The sequence below is a fragment of the Brachycentrus maculatus genome, unplaced genomic scaffold (genome assembly GCF_059751285.1).
Source record: "Brachycentrus maculatus isolate JH-2025_06_01 unplaced genomic scaffold, ASM5975128v1 h1tg000265l, whole genome shotgun sequence".
Lineage (NCBI taxonomy): Eukaryota > Metazoa > Arthropoda > Insecta > Trichoptera > Brachycentridae > Brachycentrus > Brachycentrus maculatus.
The window spans coordinates 289,015-311,591 of record NW_028281016.1 but is presented as its reverse complement, the minus strand read 5'-3'; the positions used below and the strand labels follow the sequence as shown (position 1 = coordinate 311,591).

Genomic DNA, 22,577 nt, shown 5'->3' with positions numbered 1-22,577 from the left:
GAGTGAACACCGTAAATATTATAGTAAGATATTACCACAAAGTGACTGCCAAATCAATGAATTAAAAAAATACAGAATTAAGGACTATCTTTGATTTTTGTGAACATTTTCGTGTTGACAATAAATAAATAAAAAAAACAAATGTTATGAACTAGATTAATTCTAGTATGTACACTTAAAGACTTACTTTATTTGTTCATATATAAGTGAAAAATAACTTTAGTTCTTATGAGTAAAAATTAAAACCTGCTTTAGTTTTCTTTCAATTTAGAAGTGAAAAGTTACTTTACTTCTTGCATAGAGAAGAAAATACTTACTTTAATTCTTGCATAGAGAAGTAAAGACTTACTTTAGTTCTTGTGTATAGAAGTAAATATTTACTTTAGTTTTTGTGTATAGAAGTAAAGATTTACTTTAGTTCTTGTATAGAGAGATAAAGACTTACTTTAGTTCTTGAATGTAGAAGTTGCTTGGTCCCCAAACTTTGAGATTGGACATCGTGGCCTCAAGTAGCGCCCCCTTCGGCCCCTTGACAGAACAATCTCCTTCATGTTTAGAGGCTCCATTGAAGGCACATTCAACTCGGGTATGCCCTAGAACACATCAAAATAAAGTTTAAAAAATCTCGTTTTGCGTTCTTTATCCATAATCTAAAGTTAAATTTAGAAGTAAAAATATTTTAATGTAAAATTAAATTTTAAATAAGAAATTAAATTTAAAATTACAAATATTTTAATTTTTGATTTTTCGTTCACAAATTTTCCCCGCTTAGGATATACTTTTGGGTACATATTTGATATATATTTTATATAGAATTTCTAGGATAAATATTTGTTTTGTTTTCATTAATAGAAAATATGATTAGAAATGAATAACTCATTGTTGTAACAAGATGAAGAAGAGTACGGAAGTGTGGGCATTAATATGGGTTACGAACTGTTATTTGGTGGATTAAGTGATCACTATATACACGTGCAACATTCACCATTCTACCCATGAATGAAATATTTGAGTTGTTTATCATGGTTAGAATAGTGATTGTTACACGCTTATAAAATTATCACTTCAAACCAGCCTATGACAGGTTGTAAGCCCTGAAAATACCCAAACTTCTATATAATATATATATGTATATTCTTTTTTTTAAATTAAAGTTTTACTTAGTAAATACCACTATTTCTTAAAATCTACTGTGACACGTGTATACGGTGTTTGAAAATGATTAGATGCGGTTTCGATGCGGAATGCATCGAAACACGTGTCACAGTAGATTTTAAGAAATAGTGGTATTTACTAAGTAAAACATTAATTAAAAATGGATAGATTTTACCACAAAGTGACTGCCGAATCAATTAATGAAATTCTATATTCTTCTTCATCTACGTTGAAATTAAAAAAATGTAAAAAGTTAAATGAATTTACTAAAAATCCAAACGTAAGATAAATGATTCTTAGAAATAAAAGTAAAATGAATTGAAATTTAAAATATATATATATATATATATATATATATATATATATATATATATATAAATATATATATATATATATATATATATATATATATATATATCTATATATATATATATATATATATATATATATATATATATATATATATATATATATATATATGTGTAAATGTATATTTATATATATATATATATATATATATATATATATATATATATATATATATTATATATATATATATATATATATATATATATATATATATGTAAATATGTATAAATATATATATATTTATATATATATATATATATATATATATATATATATATATATATATATATATATATATATATATATACAGTGGGTGGCCAAATTATTAGGGACACTTCGAATTTCCTGTAATTTTCATGTTCAAATGAATTTAATGAGCAAACAATTAGGTTTTTTAATTATTTTTTTATTGATTGGGGTGCTTTATTTAAAATTTAGAAACAACGTAATCAAACATTTAATAAAAGTAATTAACTTTTATCATAAAAAGCGATTATTCAAAAATTTCAGAAAAAACCGTAATATTTAGTAATAACACCCTTTGCTGCGATTATAACTTCCAAACGTCGGGGCATGCTTTCTATGCAGATTTTCATATTGTGCCGAAGATTAAGGTTACCATGCCATACTCTGATAAGAGTTTCTATCAGTAACCGCTTGGTGGTGATGACTTTTTTTAGCAATTTCCCGTTTCGTTAGCCTCCAAATGTTTTCAATGGGGTTCATATCCAGCAAATTGCCCGGGCAAGGCAAAACACATACTCAACAGACGTTTTTTTCACCCAAGAATGCGGTAACACTCCTGGCTTTATAACACGGTACCAATTCATGCATAAACACATACTCTTCATCACCAGGGAACCATTCCTTAGCCTCGGCTGGAGCCGACTTTTCAGTACTCGCTGGTACTGGTCTTGCCTCATGGTCCCTTTCATGATATGGAGGCGTCCCATACCCTAAAATGAGATCATGGACCACAACATTATGCTAACAGGGTGTTTTTAGCCCACTTTACCAGGCAGTCCGGGTGGAATTTTTCTCCTGGGCCCCGTCGGACGAATTAAGTTTTTCCCACCAAAATTTTAAATGTTGACTCTTCTTAGAAGCAGACCTATAAAGTATTACCATGATTGCAAATATGTGTATTTTTTATAATCTTCTTATTTTATTATACAAATGTAAGTCATAAATACTCGATTCAAATCCGAAACAGTCATATTCCGGAGTGTTCTGGCCCATAAGAGTCGTTTTTTCTTCATGGCCTCAGTCTGGCTTAGTTTTTTAGTTGGACGTCGACAATTAGATTTACTTCGACTAACCGTCTCCAAACTGTCATTTTGGAGGCGTTGATTCCTACATCGCTTATCAACGTAGTGGAAAATCAACACACGTTTTACGATTTTGGAAATAGATGTCCCTGATTTTACGGTGACCACGCGGAGTGGTGATCGTTTTTCTGCCACTTTTTCAGACGCGGGCTGCTTCTAGAGGTGGGTTTTTATGAATTTTTCTTTTTATCCGGTTGACTCCTGACTTCAAAATACCTGTGAGTGCTGCTATCTCTCTTTAGGAATATGTGGAATGAAGTAGTTAGGTTGGTACTTCCCTACATTTTCTTGGAGATTTGTCTAAAGACTTGCCCATACTTAAATTAGAATATTAAGGTTCAATTCAAACTAAATTGAATTTTAATTAAAAATTAATTGCAATTAACTTATTAAATTACCAAAACTAATAAATTATTAAACAATACTTAATTTTTTATAGTCTTGGACTCAAAAAACATACAGGAAAATGGTTTAAAAAAATATTAACTGAGCTCACACCAACACCATTTTTCACTAATTAACACTAAAATGAGAAAAAAATTACTTCTTTGATATTTTGCAGCATTGCTACGTCTTAAAAACAATAATTATAATACCAGCAACAAAAATAAATAATATTTTTTAATTAGAACACATTTATTTGATCATAAAATTAATTTAAACTTGAAAATTACAAAAAAGGACAAGTGTCCCTAATAATTTGGCCACCCACTGTATATATATATATATATATATATATATATATATATATATATATATATATATATATATACATATATATATATATATATATATATATATATATATAAATATATATATATATATATATATATATATATATATATATATATATATATATACATATATACATATATATATATATATATATATATATATATATATATATATATATATATATATATATATATATATATATATATATATATATATATATATATATATATTTAAATATATATATATATAAATATATATATATATATCTATATATATATATATATATATATATATATATATATATATATATATATATATTATATATATATATATATATATATATATATATATATATATATATATATATATATATATATATATACATATATATATATATATATATATATATATATATATATATACATATATATATATATATATATATATATATATATATATACATATATATATATATATATATATATATATATATATATATATATATATATATATATATATATATATATATATATATATATATATATATATATATTTATATATATATATATATTTATATATATATATATATATATATATATATATATAAATATATATATATATATATATATATATATATATATATATATATATATATATATATATATATATACCTCGGTCTGTTTTATGTGGATCTTTTTTATGCGAATTCGCATAAAAAAATCTAAAATTTAGACTAGTGCAGGTTACAACCGTCAAAGTGTGATTGTGTCACTAGCACAAAATTAAGATCAAATCTTACATCGTATTTAAGAGATGCCTTATTGGAAAAAAGAGAGAAAAAGCACTTGTAATGTGGATTGAAGATTTATTTCAAGAACGATTTCCCATATGTGGATATTTAATTAAGGAAAAATCTCTTCTGTTTTTATTTTAATGATTTTTTCATAATTTTTTAATGCCATTTTTGATACATTCTATCATTTTAATTTGAAGTTATGCAATTTTCAAAAGTAATGGAATCCATCCCCCAGTTTTGCATGTACTTTAAGTCTTTTTTATGTGACTCCCCCTGGAACGTATCTATCGCAAAAAAGAGACCCAAGTGTATATTTATATGTACATATATATATATATATATATATATATATATATATATATATATATATATATATATATATATATATATATATATATATATATATATATATATATATATATATATATATATATATATATATATATATATATATATGCATAAGTTCACACACACATAAAAGATAGAAATAAATCGAAGAAGGCCCAGATTGAGGCAATAAAAATGTTAGTCCTTGGATAAGTCCTAGACATATTTTTTATATGACGTCGATCTATGTATTTAAATGTAGCTATTTTACGTATTTTTCTAACGATGTAAGGTGATATTCAGGTCAATACATCTCATTTATGAATGTCATAAACGGTGTAAATTTACAGTATAAAACGATACGAGTAATTAAATCTGACACTATTCTTTTTATATACGGCATTGTAATAACAAATGAACATTTAAGTACACTTGACTCGTTGATTGCCAATTATGTTGAGGTATTTCACAGTGATACTAGGTGTTGTATGTATTTTTATATGTGCGTCAATTAAGAAAAATGATGTCGCCTTGACATAGAGTCGACGTTTTTAATAACGTAATAACTATGTGACATTCATGAAACGTAATAAAGAATAATATATTTCCTATTTTTTAAATGTTTTGTTCTGATGTTTTTTGGTGGAACCGCATTATATACATATAATAAAACAATACTTTTTTTTATATTATCCTTTTATTTTGATATTAAAACATGCATCCTTCAAAAAAATGCATCGTATAAAAAAAATGTTTGTAAAAAACGTTTCTGATTGAAAACAATTGTTTCAGAATAGATTGTCAAAGCTAATTTCCCAGATACACTAGGTCAACATAAAAATATTTCACGCTATTTTTTTTAAATCTCATCAAAGATGAAGAAGAGTATAGTAGTTTGGGCATTTACGGGGCTGGCGGCTGTCATAGGCTGGTTAAAGTGATCACGTGTAACATTCACTAATTCTACCCATTATTGACAACCACACTACTCAAATTCTTGGAAGTTCTATAAATATGAACCAATTTGAAACATTGTTATTGAATCACTTAGATCTTCAGTAGAGACATCTATTGGTGAGATGAACACCAATATGATTGGACACACTCAAAGTGTTGTGAATAAAACAATATCATTACAGTTTTATTTGTCCAGTGACCGGGTGTCGACGTCACTGACATCGTCAGACTGGTGGCTAGACTTTTTAAGACAGTTTATAAGAAAACTTGTCCGCCTCCGTAACGTAATGGTCAGCACGCTCGACTACCGTTCTGGAGGTCCCGGGTTCGATTCCCAGGGGGGTCAAATAAATTAAATAAATATTAATGTGATTTTTTCACTGTAATATTTATTTAATATTACCCTGGACTAATACCTGAAGCGGAGGGTTGATCACCTTTCCTTCATGTGTAAACGATCAAGATAACCCTGCGTTTATATGACGCAGTGCCCTTTGCACCATTGGGGTGCGGATAATTTTCTTTTACTTATAAGATAATGAACCTTTTTTTTGTTTTTTTTTTGTTTTCGTGGGAAGAGGAAAATCTTTTATAAGATAACCTAACCTAACCTAACCTAACCTAGCCTAACCTCACCAAACCACTACATTAGGCGGATATTATTAAGTGTCCTTGATATACATGCTACATAAAATAGTGAGGATATATAAATTTCACATTATATAATCCGCATTAATAATTATCGACAGGAATTTGAATTTGCATCATATTACGAATGATTAAACGCAGTTCACCTTCGCCCTCGGAGCATTTTAGTGGAATGTACCGATCATTACTTAATTACGCGATTTATAAGGAAATATTAAAAACCAGTCGTCAACGAGCTTTAATAGGCAAGCGATCGACGCACAAACCATTGCTTATAAAATACATTATTATTAGTTATGGATAATATTATGCAAATATCAAATCGATCAGACATTATTAGATTTGATTGTCAGCTGCCCGCTAAACGAGATGGAAATGTATTTATATATATTTATATGTACCTATATCTATATATATAAATATATATATATATATATATATATATATATATATATATATATATATATATACATATATATATATATATATATATATATATATATATATATATATATATATATATATATATATAAATATACATACAATATCGTACAGATTAATTGAAACAATGCTTTTTTTCGTATTTTCAACACCCTCAAAAAATGTTTTGGGGGTGTTCCTCATATTGTGGACCAGGACCTGCTTCTTTCAGTGACTGAGATGATAAATAGCGAGAAGTATCACCCAATTCTCCTGGAAAAGATACTACCAGATATACCAAAAAAGGTCAAATGTTAATGGAATACTTCAGCAAACCCCCTGCTGAATTTTTTTTTTTAAATTTTCACACAAAAATAATGAACTGTGTTGAACTGGTCAAGAATTTTGCCAGACATAAACCTCATTGAAAATCTATCGGGAATCTGTAAGAATCGGCTATCCAAAATTTATTGCACTACGGTGGAAAAGCTCTTTTTGTCCATAATTCAGGTATGGTTTCAAGACGAAAAAATGGCATCCACGTGCCAAAACCTTATATTATAGATCCCAAGACGAGTAAAATCTTTGATTGAGGCCAAATGGGATCGTATTAAATAATAATTTGTGATATAACTAATAAACAAAAGATTTTACAAAACTTTTCACGAATATACAACAAAAAAGTTTTGTTTCAATTAATCTGTTCGATACTGTACATATGTACATACAACATTCAAATGTGTTATTATAAATATAGTTAACTGTTTGTTAACCTTAACATATCAGAATGCACATATCACTAGAAGTGTTTTGAAATGTGTAACTGAAACATGAAGAATTCATTTAAATACCTTGGACAACTTTGGCTTCAACTCTTCAATGGAATTGAGGATGCACTGGTCTACTTTAGGGTCTGTTCTGTGGCATATCTTTATATAGTCAGCTGAAAAAATAATAACACATATATGAATTGTATAAAGTATTTATTTAAACCTGACTTTGAGTTTAATTTTCAAATCCTGGGATTGGCGACGGTCACATAGAATGAAATTTCACTCAGTTCTGATACCTTAACGATAGTAGGTATATTAACGTAGTATTAATATATAATACGTATCGCTCACTCCTTTCAACAACGTCATATATCAAAAAACTTAATTTTTCAGGATATCGTTTTTAAAGTTTAAAAATATAGTAAATTGTATTAAAAATACATATCAAGCTACTTATTGAACTTTTTACTGCGCAACAGATCTTTTTAGGTAAAACCTGAAGGTTTTTTCTCCATTTGAAAAATATTTAGTATATTTTAAAAAGTAATTTAATGGTACCTTTTCTTCAAAATGAAAAAACCACACTTTCTGCCCTGTAGTGGGTAAATATTAAGTCAAAAATATGCCGCTTTTGCTGAAATATTGTTAATTTTCAGGGCATTTAAAAAACATGCACTACTGAAAATTGACGATTTTTTATGTATGACGTTGTTAAAAGGAGTCAGCGATTTGTACATAAGTATACATGAATATAAAATTTAATACACGATACTCAAATTTCGGAACTTGTATACATATATCCTTTAATTGACATTTTCTGACACATGAGAGTTCTTGGCAATGTTTAAAAAGTTTTTTTGAATTTTAGAATTTTTTAAATTTTTAAATTTTTAATTAAGTATATTATTTAATATTCTTCCTCGCCTATGTTGAGATGTCAATACAAATATTTCCTATGCTGACAAAACCAGATTTATAAATAAAAATATGTTTATCCAAAAAATACCGTGAAAAAATTTATATATTTTTTATTTAATTCGGATTTATAAATATTTTATGATTTTTATTTCGTTTGGAATAAACATTCAAGAGTTCAAGTTCAATATTTTAAAATATATATTTTTTGTTAAAAAAACATTTTAACGTGACTGTTTTTTTACGTCTGATTTTTTATTTATTTTTTCAAAGAATTTATTACAATAACATTGCTTTAAGCGAGTGCATACAGTGTCCATTTCAAATTTAACGTAAAGTGCAATGGACTGCACACTGCAATAATTTAATATGAACTTTTCTGCAATGCACCTTGCCTGCCTTGAAATAGATTGCAGGTACTATTATACGTGTAAATGTGCATCAAGTATAATAGTGAGTGCATTGCAAGCATTAGAAACTGCACTCAGACGTATATTGCATCCTCTACAACAGTGGTTCTCAAACTTATTTCGTCTATCGCCCACTTTGATAATCTATTATTTTTCAGCGCCCCTTAAATGTTTTTACTTTACCACATCTTATGACATTACATTAATTCTAAACGACACTTTTTTTACCAGTGGGAGCGATTAAAACGCAACTTTATAATATTAACAGAATCTTTTATTTAAATTAAAATAAACATAATCAATTTTAATTTAAAAAGTGAAGGATGAATCTGATGATTTTTAACATATTTATTGACATCAGGTTCGAATTTACTCAAAAATTCGAACCTGAGATTTCTGAAAAAAATTATGAAAAAAATTAGACTCTTAGACTGTCATAAATATGAACGTCTAAGAGTTTAATTTTTTGAAGATAACACAGCCTTATCAATTGCTACAAATCTTAATCGCTAAAGCAGGCTCATATTTCACATCAAACGTAATATGTTATATATTGTATGTTTTCACATTATATTCTTCTTCTTCTTCTTCTCCTTCTTTTTATAGATCCTCAAGATCTGTTTGTGCCTCCGCCTGTCGCTCTTGGAATGTTGACTCCCAGCTATCTCTCCACATTTTTGGAGGTCTGCCTGGGGGTCTACGTCCTTCAGGGTTACCTTGGAGGGCGATACGTGGGAGTCTGTCTTCTGACATTTTGTTTATATGTTCATTCCAGTATCGCCTTCGTTGTCGTCCCCACCTTACGATACTTCCGTCTTACACATACTCCGGATAACAGTATTTCTTAGGCGGTCTCGCAACGTGTTTCCGATTTTAGATCGGAGAGTTTTCATCACAGAGATATTTTGCAGAGTTTTCATCGCATTATATATATTTCAATAATAAATCAATATTAAAAATAAACTTTGTTTTTTATTTATTTTTTGTACCTCTATTATTTTTTTATTTGGCAGGTGTACCTTTAACAGAAAAAAGTTTGTGCAACACTGCTCTAACTAACTAACTAACTAACCATCACGCCGCTTCCCCGCAGGGGTAGGCAGAGAGAATAGAGCGCCACACCACTCTGTCCTTGCAAACATTCTTCGCCTCTTCCACGTTCATGCATCTCCTCATACATACCCGCCGATTGTTACGACTCCTAACCTGACCACTTTCAAGTATTTGGCATACCTGATCGTGCCATGTTTTTCTCGGTCTTCCTCTGCTTCTTTTCCCGATACATTCGCCTCATAAATTTGTTTTACCGTTCTTTCCTCACTCATTCGTTCTACATGTCCAAACCATCTCAACACACCTTTCTTAATTTTATCGATAATGCTTATCTCAGCTTTGCATTCCTTCCTTATTTCACTATTCGTACATCTATCATCCATCGTTTTGTCGCACATTCTTCTGAGAGATCGCATTTCGACTGCATTCAGTCTACTTTCATCCTTCAAGGTGTACCTTGAACAGAAAAAAGTTTGCGCAACACTGCTCTATAATATGGATATCATAGAAAATGTTGCACATCGCTGAGCCTTTATGTCAGTACATACGTCATATCCATCTTAAACTAATTTTAATGGCTTCATCGAAACAACTCACGAAATAAAATTATTTTTAATATTGATTTTTAGTTCGAAATTAATACTTTGTATTGAGATGTTAGTTCATTTAATTTTATATAATTTATAATTGAAGGACTAACTTTTTATAATTAAAATGTAACTTTTAAATCAATTTAAATATTTTATTATAACTTAATTATTGTGTCTACCGGTTTCGAAGCTAACCGCTTCTTTATCAATACTGATTAATACTAAAACACTATCTACTTAACAATATTCAAAATATTCTGACGGTTAGGCAAAGGAGCTTGGGTAGATCTCAAGTGACTTTATTATTTTTTTGTATTAATTAGCAGTCATAGTCAAAAGGGATCAGGGATGTTGAGTGATTTATTTGACATATTTAATAACGGACTTTTAGAAAAAGCGTTTAATTGAGTACTTATTAGATGTAAATTATTATAAATTGCCTTTTTAATTTCAAATATTTCTAAGTACTCTAATTTAAGTCCTTTGTTGCATGTGCGTAATATATTTGTCCGCCTCCATAGTGTAATGGTCAGTACGCTCTGCTACCATACTGGAGGTCCCAGGTTCGATTCCCAGGGGGATCAAATAGATATAAGTGATTTTTTCACTTATATTTATTTGTTCAACATAACCCTGGACTGGTACTTGAAGCGGAGGGCTGATCACTTTTCCTTGATGGGTTTGTGATCAAGATAACATTGCGTTTATATGATGCAGTGCCTTATGCACCATAGGGTGCGGATAAGGGTTTAAATGAATGAATGCATTTATTTAGACCTTAGAGTGATTATTTTCTATTAAATGATTAGCAAATTCAGAATAATTATTATTATCAAGACATGATTTCATTTTGCTTGGTAAATACCACTAGAAAATGTGGTATTTACTGAGTTCAACTGAATAAAATGGAATAGATAATTTTATAGATATTACCACATATTGACTGCCTATTTTTATATTTTTAAATCGATTTTATTTTAAGTAGGATTTTATTGATATCCAGCTGAGATGAAGTTCTTATAGTGGTAGGAATATGGAAGTATACCAAAGGTAAATAAGGGGTAATACTGGCTGGTTTAATTGATCACTTTATGCACTGTTTAATATTAACCTTTCTATTGATTGAAAACCAATTTTTTCACTTTTAAAGAAGTTATATATATGTTGCACGTGACCACACACATCAGTACATGTTTGCATAGTGACATCTCTAATTAAAAATAAAAAGTTTCAACTTAGACCTACATTGTCCGCCTCCGTAGTGTAATGGTCAGGTTCTGGAGGTCCCGGGTTCGATTCCAGGGTGGGTCAAATAAATATAAGTGATTTTTTCAATTTAATATTCATTCAGTATTACCCTGGACTGGTACCTGAAGCGGAGGGCTGATCACCTTTCCTTCGTGTGTTGACGATCAAGATCCCACTGTGTTTATATAATGCCCTATGCACCATTGGGGTACGGATAAGGGTTTGAATTGAATAATAATTTATCCGCATTATTAAACGCCCGAAAATCTCTATGCTTATTTTTAAAACCAGATATTTTATCACTAACGTTTTTCGTGTGTTGAAATTTCCGATTTTCATATCCCCATATCCTTACCTGATGGCGCATAGGGCACTGAATCGTATTGACAGTATGCTTTCTTGATAGTTATTTACATGAAGGCAATGAGATCAAATCTGCGCTTCGGGCACCAGTCCAGGGAAATATAGAAATATATTAAAGTTAAAATCACATTATTTTAATCCCTCTGGAAATCGAACCCGAGGTACGTAGCTAAACGCGTATCCCATTCTACGGAGGCAAACACACACACACATATATTATATATATATATATATATATATATATAAACATATATATACCATCAGGTCAAATGTAGACTAAATCATGTCATAAGCTAGTCATGAAGTGTTTTTAAGTGGTATTACATAAAGTGAACGATAAATGATAAGTATTTAGTGAATATCATTTTTATTCAAATTAAACAATGTGGTTTTATCTGACATGCATTATATAAGAAGAGCTGAAATGCACATTACCTATAAGTAATTCACAATATATAAAAAAAACATAAAGAATGATTCACATACATAGAGACAAATTTTGATATTTATTTTCCTTGTGTTATAAAATAACAATATCGGTAATAAAAAACAAATTTTGTTTCATTCCTTTTGTGGTAATTTTATTAAATGTATTATTGTTATTTATTTACTAGTAAAAATGTATCCAGTTTTTTAAAACCAGAAATTCAAGTAAAATATTTCGCTGCATATTAAATTCCTTCAATTTTATAATTTGCATATATATTCCTTCTAGTCTAGCTTTTATTCCTGTTAAATTATGACCAAAACAAACCATTAAGGCATAATGTTTTGAATTGATGGTAATTTTATTACTTTTTAAAAATCAAACGAATTTTACTTTTAGTTGTTTTTACGTATAATATAATAAACAAAATTTTATGAATCACATAAAAAATATTTTAAGTGACGTCATCAGAAATATCGCTCACTCATTTCAAGAACGTCATAAATTAAAAATCGACAATTTTCAGTTGTACATGTTTTCGGAATGCCCAGAAAATGTACTATATCCCAGCAAAAGCGGCATATTTTTAACTTAATATTTACCCGCTACAGGGCAGAAAGTGTTGTTTTTGCATTTTGAAGAAAAGGGATTGTTCAATTGTTTTTCAAATATACTTAATATTTTTCAAATGGATAAAAAACCATCAGGTTTTACCAAAAAGATCTGTTGCACAGTAAAAAGTACAAAAAGTGGCTTCATATTTATTTTTAATACATTGTATTATAATATTTAACATTTAAAACGCTCTCTTGAAAAATCAAGTATTTTGATTTATGACGTTCTTGAAAGAAGTGAGCGATATGTCGTATGTTTATTTTCTTCAAGCAAGTGTTTTTGCCTAGAATTTTCACTCATGAATTACATGAAATTGTAGTAACTTTAAACAAAAAGAGTAAATCCACTCACCAGTAGGCATAGGCTATGAAACTTAAAAAGATGAACCCTGAGTAGGGCCGTGATAAGCGGTGTTGCATATGCCGTAGCTAGATTCCAGAGTCACTTGGACGTTAGATAATTCAAAAAAAATATTGAGGAGAAAAACATTTGTAAGAAAACGATTTAAAGAATCACTTCACGCTTCACCGCAGGGATAGGCAGAGAGAATAAAATGCTACACCACTCTATCTTTGAAAATAATCTTCGCCTCTTTTACATTTGAAAATGATGGATGAGCATCTCCTCATATGCCGACTCATGATTTAACCACGCAAAAGTATTAGCAATACTTGAAAATGCCTCGATTTCCTCGGTCTTCCTCTTCGCCTATTGTCGACCACATTCGCTTCGTAAATTTGTTTAACTTTTCTTTCTTCAAACTTTCGATTCTCATGCCCAAACCATCTTTACACACCTTTCTGAATTTTATAATAATGCTAATCGGATCGAATCGCCTTGCATTTTTTCCTTATATCACCATGCGAGCATCTATCATATACAGTGTTTTTGCTTAGAGTTTTCACTCATGAATTACATAAAATTATGGTAACTAAAACATATAGTAAATCCACTCACGAGTAGGCATAGGCTATAAAACTTTAAAAAAATAAGCTTAAGTAGAGCTATGATAAGTGGTTTTGCATAAGCCATAGCTAGATTTCAGATTCACTTGGATGTTTGGTAAAAAAAAAACTATCATACGTTGTTTTGCTGCGCATTCATCTGAGAGATCGCATTCTGACTACATGCAATCTGCGAGTACTTGCTTCGCTATCATCAGATTTAACCTGGACCTCATTATATTAATATTATTCATTATATCGGACACTGGATAATTCACCCTATGGATGAGATGTCAATATTAAATGTGTCTCAACTTAATATCGCTCACTCCTTTCAAGAACGTCATAAATCAAAAAACTTGATTTTTCAGGAGAACGTTTTTAAAGTTTAAAAATATAACACAATGTTTTAAAAATAAATATCAAGCCACTTATTAAACTTTTTACTGTGCAACAGATCTTTTTAAGTAAAACCTGAAGTTTTTTTCTCCATTTGAAAAATATTTAGTAAATTCAAAAAAATAACTAAATAATACATTTTCTTCAAAATGCAAAAACAACCCTTTCTGTCCTGTAGCGGGTAAATATTAAGTTAAAAATATGCCTCTTTTGCTGGGATATAGTACATTTTCTGGGCATTCTGAAAACATACAGAACTAAAAATTGACGATTTTTGATTTATGACGTTCTTGAAAGGAGTGAGCGATATGAAACATCTATTTTTTTTCTTACTTTTTTATGAAAGAAGATGGAAGGAATATCTCAGGCCTGAGAATAAATGCCTTAGAATTTTCGAGGTTTTCATCCGTTATCCTCGTTCGAATTTTCGACTTAGTATGTTTCACCCTCGTAAACAAACAGTTCACACGTATATGTGCTGCCAAAAAGACAAATGCAAATGCGATGAGATCCTTTTGAAATGATTGAGGGCTAGACAAAATATGATTTACAACAATGTAAGATGACTTTATTAGTTTAACTGTCGTAGCTTATTCTACGACGCAATAAAAAGACTTCTATATGAATGATTAATTAAAATCGCATATTATGTTGTAAATGTACAGGGTGTTTTTTAGAGGTATACAAATTCTAATTTTTCGCAATAAATTGATGGAGGTCCACCTTGTAGCATGTTGCGCCATCTTGTTGAAACCACAGCTCTGTCACATCAATACCATTCAACTGAGGTATGAAGAAGTCAGTAATCATGGTTCTGTAGCACTCTCTATTGACCGTAACATTCTAACCGGTATCGTCTTTACAAAATTATGGGCCAAGGATTCTACCTGCCCATAAAGTACACCAAACAGTGACTTTTGATGGATGTGATGGCGTCTTAACAAAGGCTTCTGGATTTTCTCCACTGCCAATTCAGCTATTCTGCTTTTTGACATAGTCATTTAACGAAAAATGTGCCTCATCGGTGAACAAAAATTTGCGTTGAAAAAGAGGATCAAGTTGACTAATGTTTTTGGCCCATTCACCGAACCCACGACGCGCGTAATGGTCATTCAGTCTATTCATGGAGAAATGGCAAAACGTACTGACTACAAATCAACTGTCAAACTGTCAAATTGACAGTCTGTAGAAACCAAAGCTCTAAAAAAACACCCTATATATATTATATATCACTATGAACTAAATATATTGTATATCATTAATAATGTAAATTTGTGTTTCCTTGTAAGTTTTCCTTAGTGAGGGGTTATAATAATGTTTTATTTTTATACAAAATAATTAAAAGAAAATGAATACTGATTTTATGTTATTATTTATTGTATTAAACACAGACTGAATTATTTATGTTTTCAGGCATATATCTTTGTAAGTAAAATATACATACATACGTTTCACAAATATCTTTCCGAAATAAAAAAAAAAAAAAAAAAAACTGTAACTCACATTGTCCACCTCCGTAGTGTAATGGTCAGCACGCTCGGCTACCGTTCTGGAGGTCCAGGGTTCGATTCCCAGGGGAGGTCAAATAAATAAAAGTGATTTTTTCACTCTAATATTTATACAATATTATCCTGGACTGGTACCTAAAGCGGAGCGCTGATCACCTTCCCTTCGTGTGTTAACGATCAAGATAACACTGTGTTTATATAATGCAGTGCCCTATGCACCATTATATCGAAAAAAAGTGTAATTCACATTGTCCACCTCTGTAGTGTAATGGTCAGTACGCTCGGCTACCGTTCTGGAGGTCCCGGGTTCGATTCCCAAGGGGGGTCAAATAAATACAAGTGATTTTTTCACTCTAATATTGATTCAATATTACCCTGGACTGGTACCTGAAGCGGAGGGCTGATCACCTTTCCTTCATGTGTTACAGTCGAGATAACACAGCGTTTATATGATGCAGTTCCCTATGCACCATTGGGTGCGGATGAGAGTTTGAAGGAAGAAGAAGAGGACAAAGTTAACAATGCCTTAAAAATAAAAGTTTTAATATGTTAATCTTACGAATATCAGCATTGATAAGCAGTCTATTTTTGAGTGGTATATTGCATAAAGTTCACTTAAGTATGAACCTTAAGGGAAGTGTTATTATAACCATACTACAAAGTTAACAATGCCTTAAAAATAAAATTTATAATAAGTTAAACTTACGAATCTCGGCTTTGATCCCTGAAAACGACGCCACACACAGCATCACAACAAAAGTAAATCTCTCCATCTGGGAATCCCTGTGGGCTCGACTCGTATAGCGACACTTGAACAGGCTCTGCCTCGGCTCGGAGTAAGGATAGCCCCTGAGGCTTGCGCGGTATCACTGCCTCGGAGTGCTGCACTGAGCTGACTGAAGCCCGCGAAGGCAGGGATTTCGACATGAACTAGAAATCAATCGGCCGGTACGCGAACACGCGTATTGGATTATTGTGCGATAGGCTAACTGGAATGATAAGGAACTAAGATGTGTGACCGTGAAGTAAGGAAATCAGGTAGTAAAACATTAAAAATGTGTCATTAATTGAGTCACTTTGTATTAGTTTACGTATTAAATGTAGAATCAAACACTGATTTTTTTAATATACAAAGTTGTATGTATATATTAATATTTTTTTGACATATCATAAAAAATGAAGAAGAATATGGAAGTCTGGGCATTTACGGGACTGACGACCGTCATAGGCTGGTATCATAACCAATGTTTGAGTAATATTTGAAAATATATTTTATTCACAACATTTTGAGTGTGTCCAAATACTTGTTCACAAAATCTGGATTATCTCCAATTACAGGAATTATTTTCATATAATTTTTTGACATCTCACCAATAGATGTCTCTGGTGATGTTCTAGTGATTCAAGAACAAGGTTTCTAAATTGGTTCGTATATATATATAAAAACTAAACTATAAAAACGATCTCCTGAAAAATCAAGTATTTTGATATTTGACGTTGTTGAAAGGAGTGAGCGATATGTGCTTTATCAAACACTGTATGAAAGCTTATAAAGTCTAATTTAAGGGCCCATTATTGAGACATTGAAGGATGAACAGGGGTAGAAGCTGTTTCTTATGTTTTAACACTGGAAACATGTAAAAATGGGAGAGCCTTTGATAATTATGATATTATTAATCATCTTTCTTTCACTTTATTTTTTCACATCTCATCAAAGATGAAGAAGAATATGGAAGTCTGGGCATTTACGGGGCCGACGCCCGTCATAGGCTGGCTTAAGTGATCACTTTTCATACGTGTAACATTCACCAATGTTACATTACTGACAACCACATTACTCAAATTCCTGGAAGTTCTATATATATATATATATATATATATATATATATATATATATATATATATATATATATATATATATATATATATATATATATATATATATATATATATATATATATCCAAACCAATTTAGAAACCTTGTTCTTGAATCACTAGAACTTCACCAGAGACATCTATTGGTGAGATGTCAAAAAATTATATGAAAATAACTCCTGTAATTGGAGATAATAGTTGTACTATGTTGGATTTTATTGTTAAAATTTGTGACAATTGTTTCCCCTAGTTCTGGCATTTTAAAACGAAGATTCAAACAATTGTTTGTATTCCATTATCTCCAAATAGGAGTTGTTTTTTACATTATTTTTTGACATCTCATGAAATATTTTTGAATTCTATACATTTCTGCGGAATGCAATCTTATAATTTCTTTTTTAAAAAAGAGAGCTCTTGTGCCTGGAAAGGGACGTTTTCTTCTTTTTTGCTTTTCGTATCGTGTTTTTATTTTAGTATCGTGTTTTATATTTAAAAAATATATAGCTGAAGAACATATATTTTTATTTTTATGAAGAAGAAAAAATAGTCTGCCTTATAAGAGCTTTCCTCATCCCACCAGAGATGGCTATAGTGAACTCGTGCATACTGTGTTAGATTGCATCGAAACATGAGTAACAATTAACAATTAATTAAGTCGTAACAATCGGCGGGTGTGTATGAGGAGATGCATGAACGTGGAAGAGGCGAAGAATGTTTGCAAGGACAGAGTGGTGTGGCGCTCTATTCTCTCTGCCTACCCCTGCGGAGAAGCAGCGTGATGGCTAGTTAGTTAGTTAGTTAGTAATTGTAAAATTTAAGCTTCAAACATACATATTTAAAAACATACATGATGGAACCCCGGGAAACCAGATTTTAAAGAAAAATATTTGCAGCGAAACATTAAAAAAAACCTGCGAAGACTGAAGAACATATATATTATTACATAAAATTATTATAAATAAACTAATTTGGTTTAAAATTTAAAAAAAAATTAAGTATACAGTACTGTGACTGTATTGAAACTCAAGTACTGTAATATTGTATTGAAATGTAAAATGTTACAAATAATATACATAAGTATATCTTAAAAGAAACAACGTCATATGGTATTTCATTAACAAAATACAGTACTATGTATGTACGGTATTACAATTTTCTCGGCTAGGCTGAACTTTTCCATATCTGAATAGGCCAAATCCCAGATAGTTCGGATTTTGGGGTTCTACTGTATTACCACAAAGTGACAATAGAATTAAACAAGAGAACATGAAAATCTGGTTCACACCACGTAGATGACTGTAAATGGCAGGTTCAATTGATCACTTAATAAACTGTAAGACATACACCATCCTACCAATGGTTGACAACCACACTATTGAAAATCATTTTAAAATTCCATTTATTTTATTTTATTGGATATAAAGATGCTCTTTCATTATATCGCGTAGCGCTCCGAAAAATTCTACACGGAAAATTTATTGAAATGAGGAAATTTATATATTTTTAGGTCATAATGTCAGCAGTTTTATGTTTTACATAGAAAAACTGCGTCGTTCCTTATTATATTTCTACGAATTCAGCACTGAATCCTTGAAAATAATGTCATAATTAACATTTACATTGTAGTCAATCTGAAAACAAAACAAATGTTTATTCACAATTTATTGCTGAGTAAGTATTATGTGTATATATATATATATGATATATATATATATATATATATATATATATATATATATATATATATATATATATATATATATATATATATATATATATATATATATATATATATATATATATATATATGTATATATATATATATATATATATTTATATATATATATATATATATATATATATATATAAATATATATAAATATATATATATATATATATATATATATATATATATATATATATATATATATATATATATATATATATATATATATATATATATATATATATATAGGTATATATATATATATATATATATATATATATATATATATATATATATATATATATATATATATATATATATATATATATATATATATATATATATGCATACATATATTTTATTTTTGCATTTGGATTGCGCATACCGTAAGAAAAATTTTCAAAAAATTTCCCATACTGGAGATGTCTCGTGTTGGCCATATGCGCCACCTAGGGATGAAGATGAGAAAGAAAGATATTTACAATATTTTGAGTGTGTCCAAATACTTGTTCACAAATCTAGATTATCTCCAATTATTGGAGTTATTTTTATCCAGGATTCGGACCTCACATACTAATATAAGAGTTTCTGCTCAATAAAAAGCTTCTTTCATCTCATATGATGTCTCTATGGAAGTTATAGTGATTCAAGAACAAAGTTTCAAAATCGGTTCATATATATAGAACATCCAAGAATTCGAGAAGTGTGGTTGTCAATAATGGGTAGAATTGGCGAATGTTACACGCGTGTGAAGTGATCACTTAAACCAGCCTATGACGGTCGTCAGCCCCGTAAATGCCCAGACTTCCATATTATTCTTCATCTTTGATGAGATGTCAAAAAGTAATGTGAAAGAAAGATTATTAATAATATAAAAATAATCAAAGGCTCTCCCCTTTTTACATGTTTCCAATGTTAAAACATAACAAACAGATTCTACCCCTGTTCATCTTTCAGTGTCCCAATAATGGTCCCTAAAATTAGCATTGTAAACTTTGGATACAGTGTTTGATAAAGATGCTGAACGATTTGACATATCGCTCACTCCTTTCAACAACGTCATTTATCAAAAAACTTTTTTTTTCAGGAGATCGTTTTTACAGTTTGAAAATATAATGTAATGTATTAAAAATAAATATCAAGCCACTTATTGAACTTTTTACTATGCTACAGATCTTTTTAGGTAAAAACTGAATGTTTTCTCCATTTAAAAAATATTTTGTGTATTTAACTTATTTTTTTAAAATAATACCTATTTTTCAAAATGCAAAACAACACTTTTTGCCGTGAAGCGGGTAAATATAAAGTAAAAAATATGCCACTTTTGCTGGAATATAGTACATTTTCTGGGCATTACAAAAACATGAACAACTGAAAATGACGATTTTTGATATTTGACGTTGTTGAAAGGAGTGACCGATATGCGTCACAATGACAAAGATGCTGAATGAGACAAAATATGTGTCAGAATAATAAAGATGCTGAACGCATCGAAACACGTGTCACAATAGATTTGAAGAAAATGTGGTATTCACCAAGTATTTTTTTTTTGTATTTTCGTAATAAAATACCGCAATAGATGCTTTTAGCAATGAAATTTTCTTTCGAAGGAATTGTCTCATTTCAATCGAGTGACTCGAGATTGCATGTCTGTAATGGCACCCGTTTTTCGATTGCGCAAGTCTATTCTCTGGTAATTGCACAGGAAAAGATCTGCGCTGGTGTTCTGAAGACAATGATTATCACAATGAAACATGCCTGCGAGTTGGAGACGTACTATTAAAAATAATGTGACACTACCGACCATCTCGTAGCTCATGCAATGTCACCAAGGTGGATGGTTTTAAAATATAATTTGGTAAATCATGCAATTTAATGCTCCTTTCAAGAACGTCATAAATGAAAAATCCACAATTTTCAGTTTTGCATGTTTTCGGAATGTCCAGAAAATGTATTATATCCCAGCAAAAGAGCCATATTTTTAACATAATATTTACCGACTCCGAGGCAGAGTGTTGTTTTTGCATTTTGAAGAAAAGGTAATGTTTAAATATTTTTTTAAATATACTAAATATTTTTCAAATGTAGAAAAAACATTCAGGTTCTACCTAAAAAGGTCTGTTGCACAGTAAAAAGTTCAGTTAGTGGCTTGATATTTATTTTTAATATATTGTATTATATTTTTAAACTTTAAAAACGTTCTCCTGAAAAATTAAGTTTTTTGATTTACGATGTTCTTGAAAGGAGTGAGCGATGTGTCTGTGTCTGCCAATGTATTCTTCTTCTTATTCTTATCCACACCTATTGATGCATAGGACATTGCACTTGTTGTTATCTTGATCGTTAAAACATGGAGGAAAGGTGATTAGCCCTCCGCATCAGGCACAAGTCCAGGATAATATTGAATAAATATTGGAGTGAAAAATCACTTATATTTATTTGAATTCCCCCCTGGAAACCCCTTAACTAAAACATAATTAATAATAAACTATTCTACAAATAAGAAGAGGGGTAAGTTAGGGAGAGGGGGGGTTAGTCAAGGGGGTGGCGTTTGAAAATAAAGGAAAAATGGAAAGCAAAGGTGAAGAATTTTGAAACAATATATTATTTGTTAAATTAATACTGGAATTTAAGTTTTTTTGGATATCTTAATTTTCTAAATAATTCATAATTTGGCCTTTTAGGCAAGGTGTAATAATTTTTTAGTTTATGAGAGTGAAATGAGCGATTTGTATCTCTAATGTAAAAACAATATATATATATATATATATATATATATATATATATATATATATATATATATATATATATATATATATATATATATATATATATATATATATATATATATATATATACCTGAAAATGACATCTATGAACGTCTTTTCAAACTATAATATAATTTAGAAATGCTACTTGTAAACCATTGATAAAAACAATGTATTTTTAACAATTAGTTTTAAAAAGTTTAATAAGTGGCTTCATATTTATTTTTA

General features: G+C 29.5%; 1 protein-coding gene across 1 annotated transcript; it reads right to left on the bottom strand.

Annotated features, from left to right (window-relative positions):
• Positions 1-446: 446 nt before the first annotated feature.
• On the bottom strand, positions 447-16,912 carry LOC148305699 (uncharacterized). Its single transcript, XM_088266310.1, has 3 exons — positions 16,687-16,912; positions 7,587-7,678; positions 447-593 (listed from the first exon to the last, which is right to left on the bottom strand). Exons 1-3 carry the CDS (start codon positions 16,751-16,753, stop codon positions 447-449), a joined length of 306 nt encoding a protein of 101 aa, XP_088122436.1. The 5' UTR covers positions 16,754-16,912.
• Between the last annotated feature and the right edge of the window lie 5,665 nt (positions 16,913-22,577).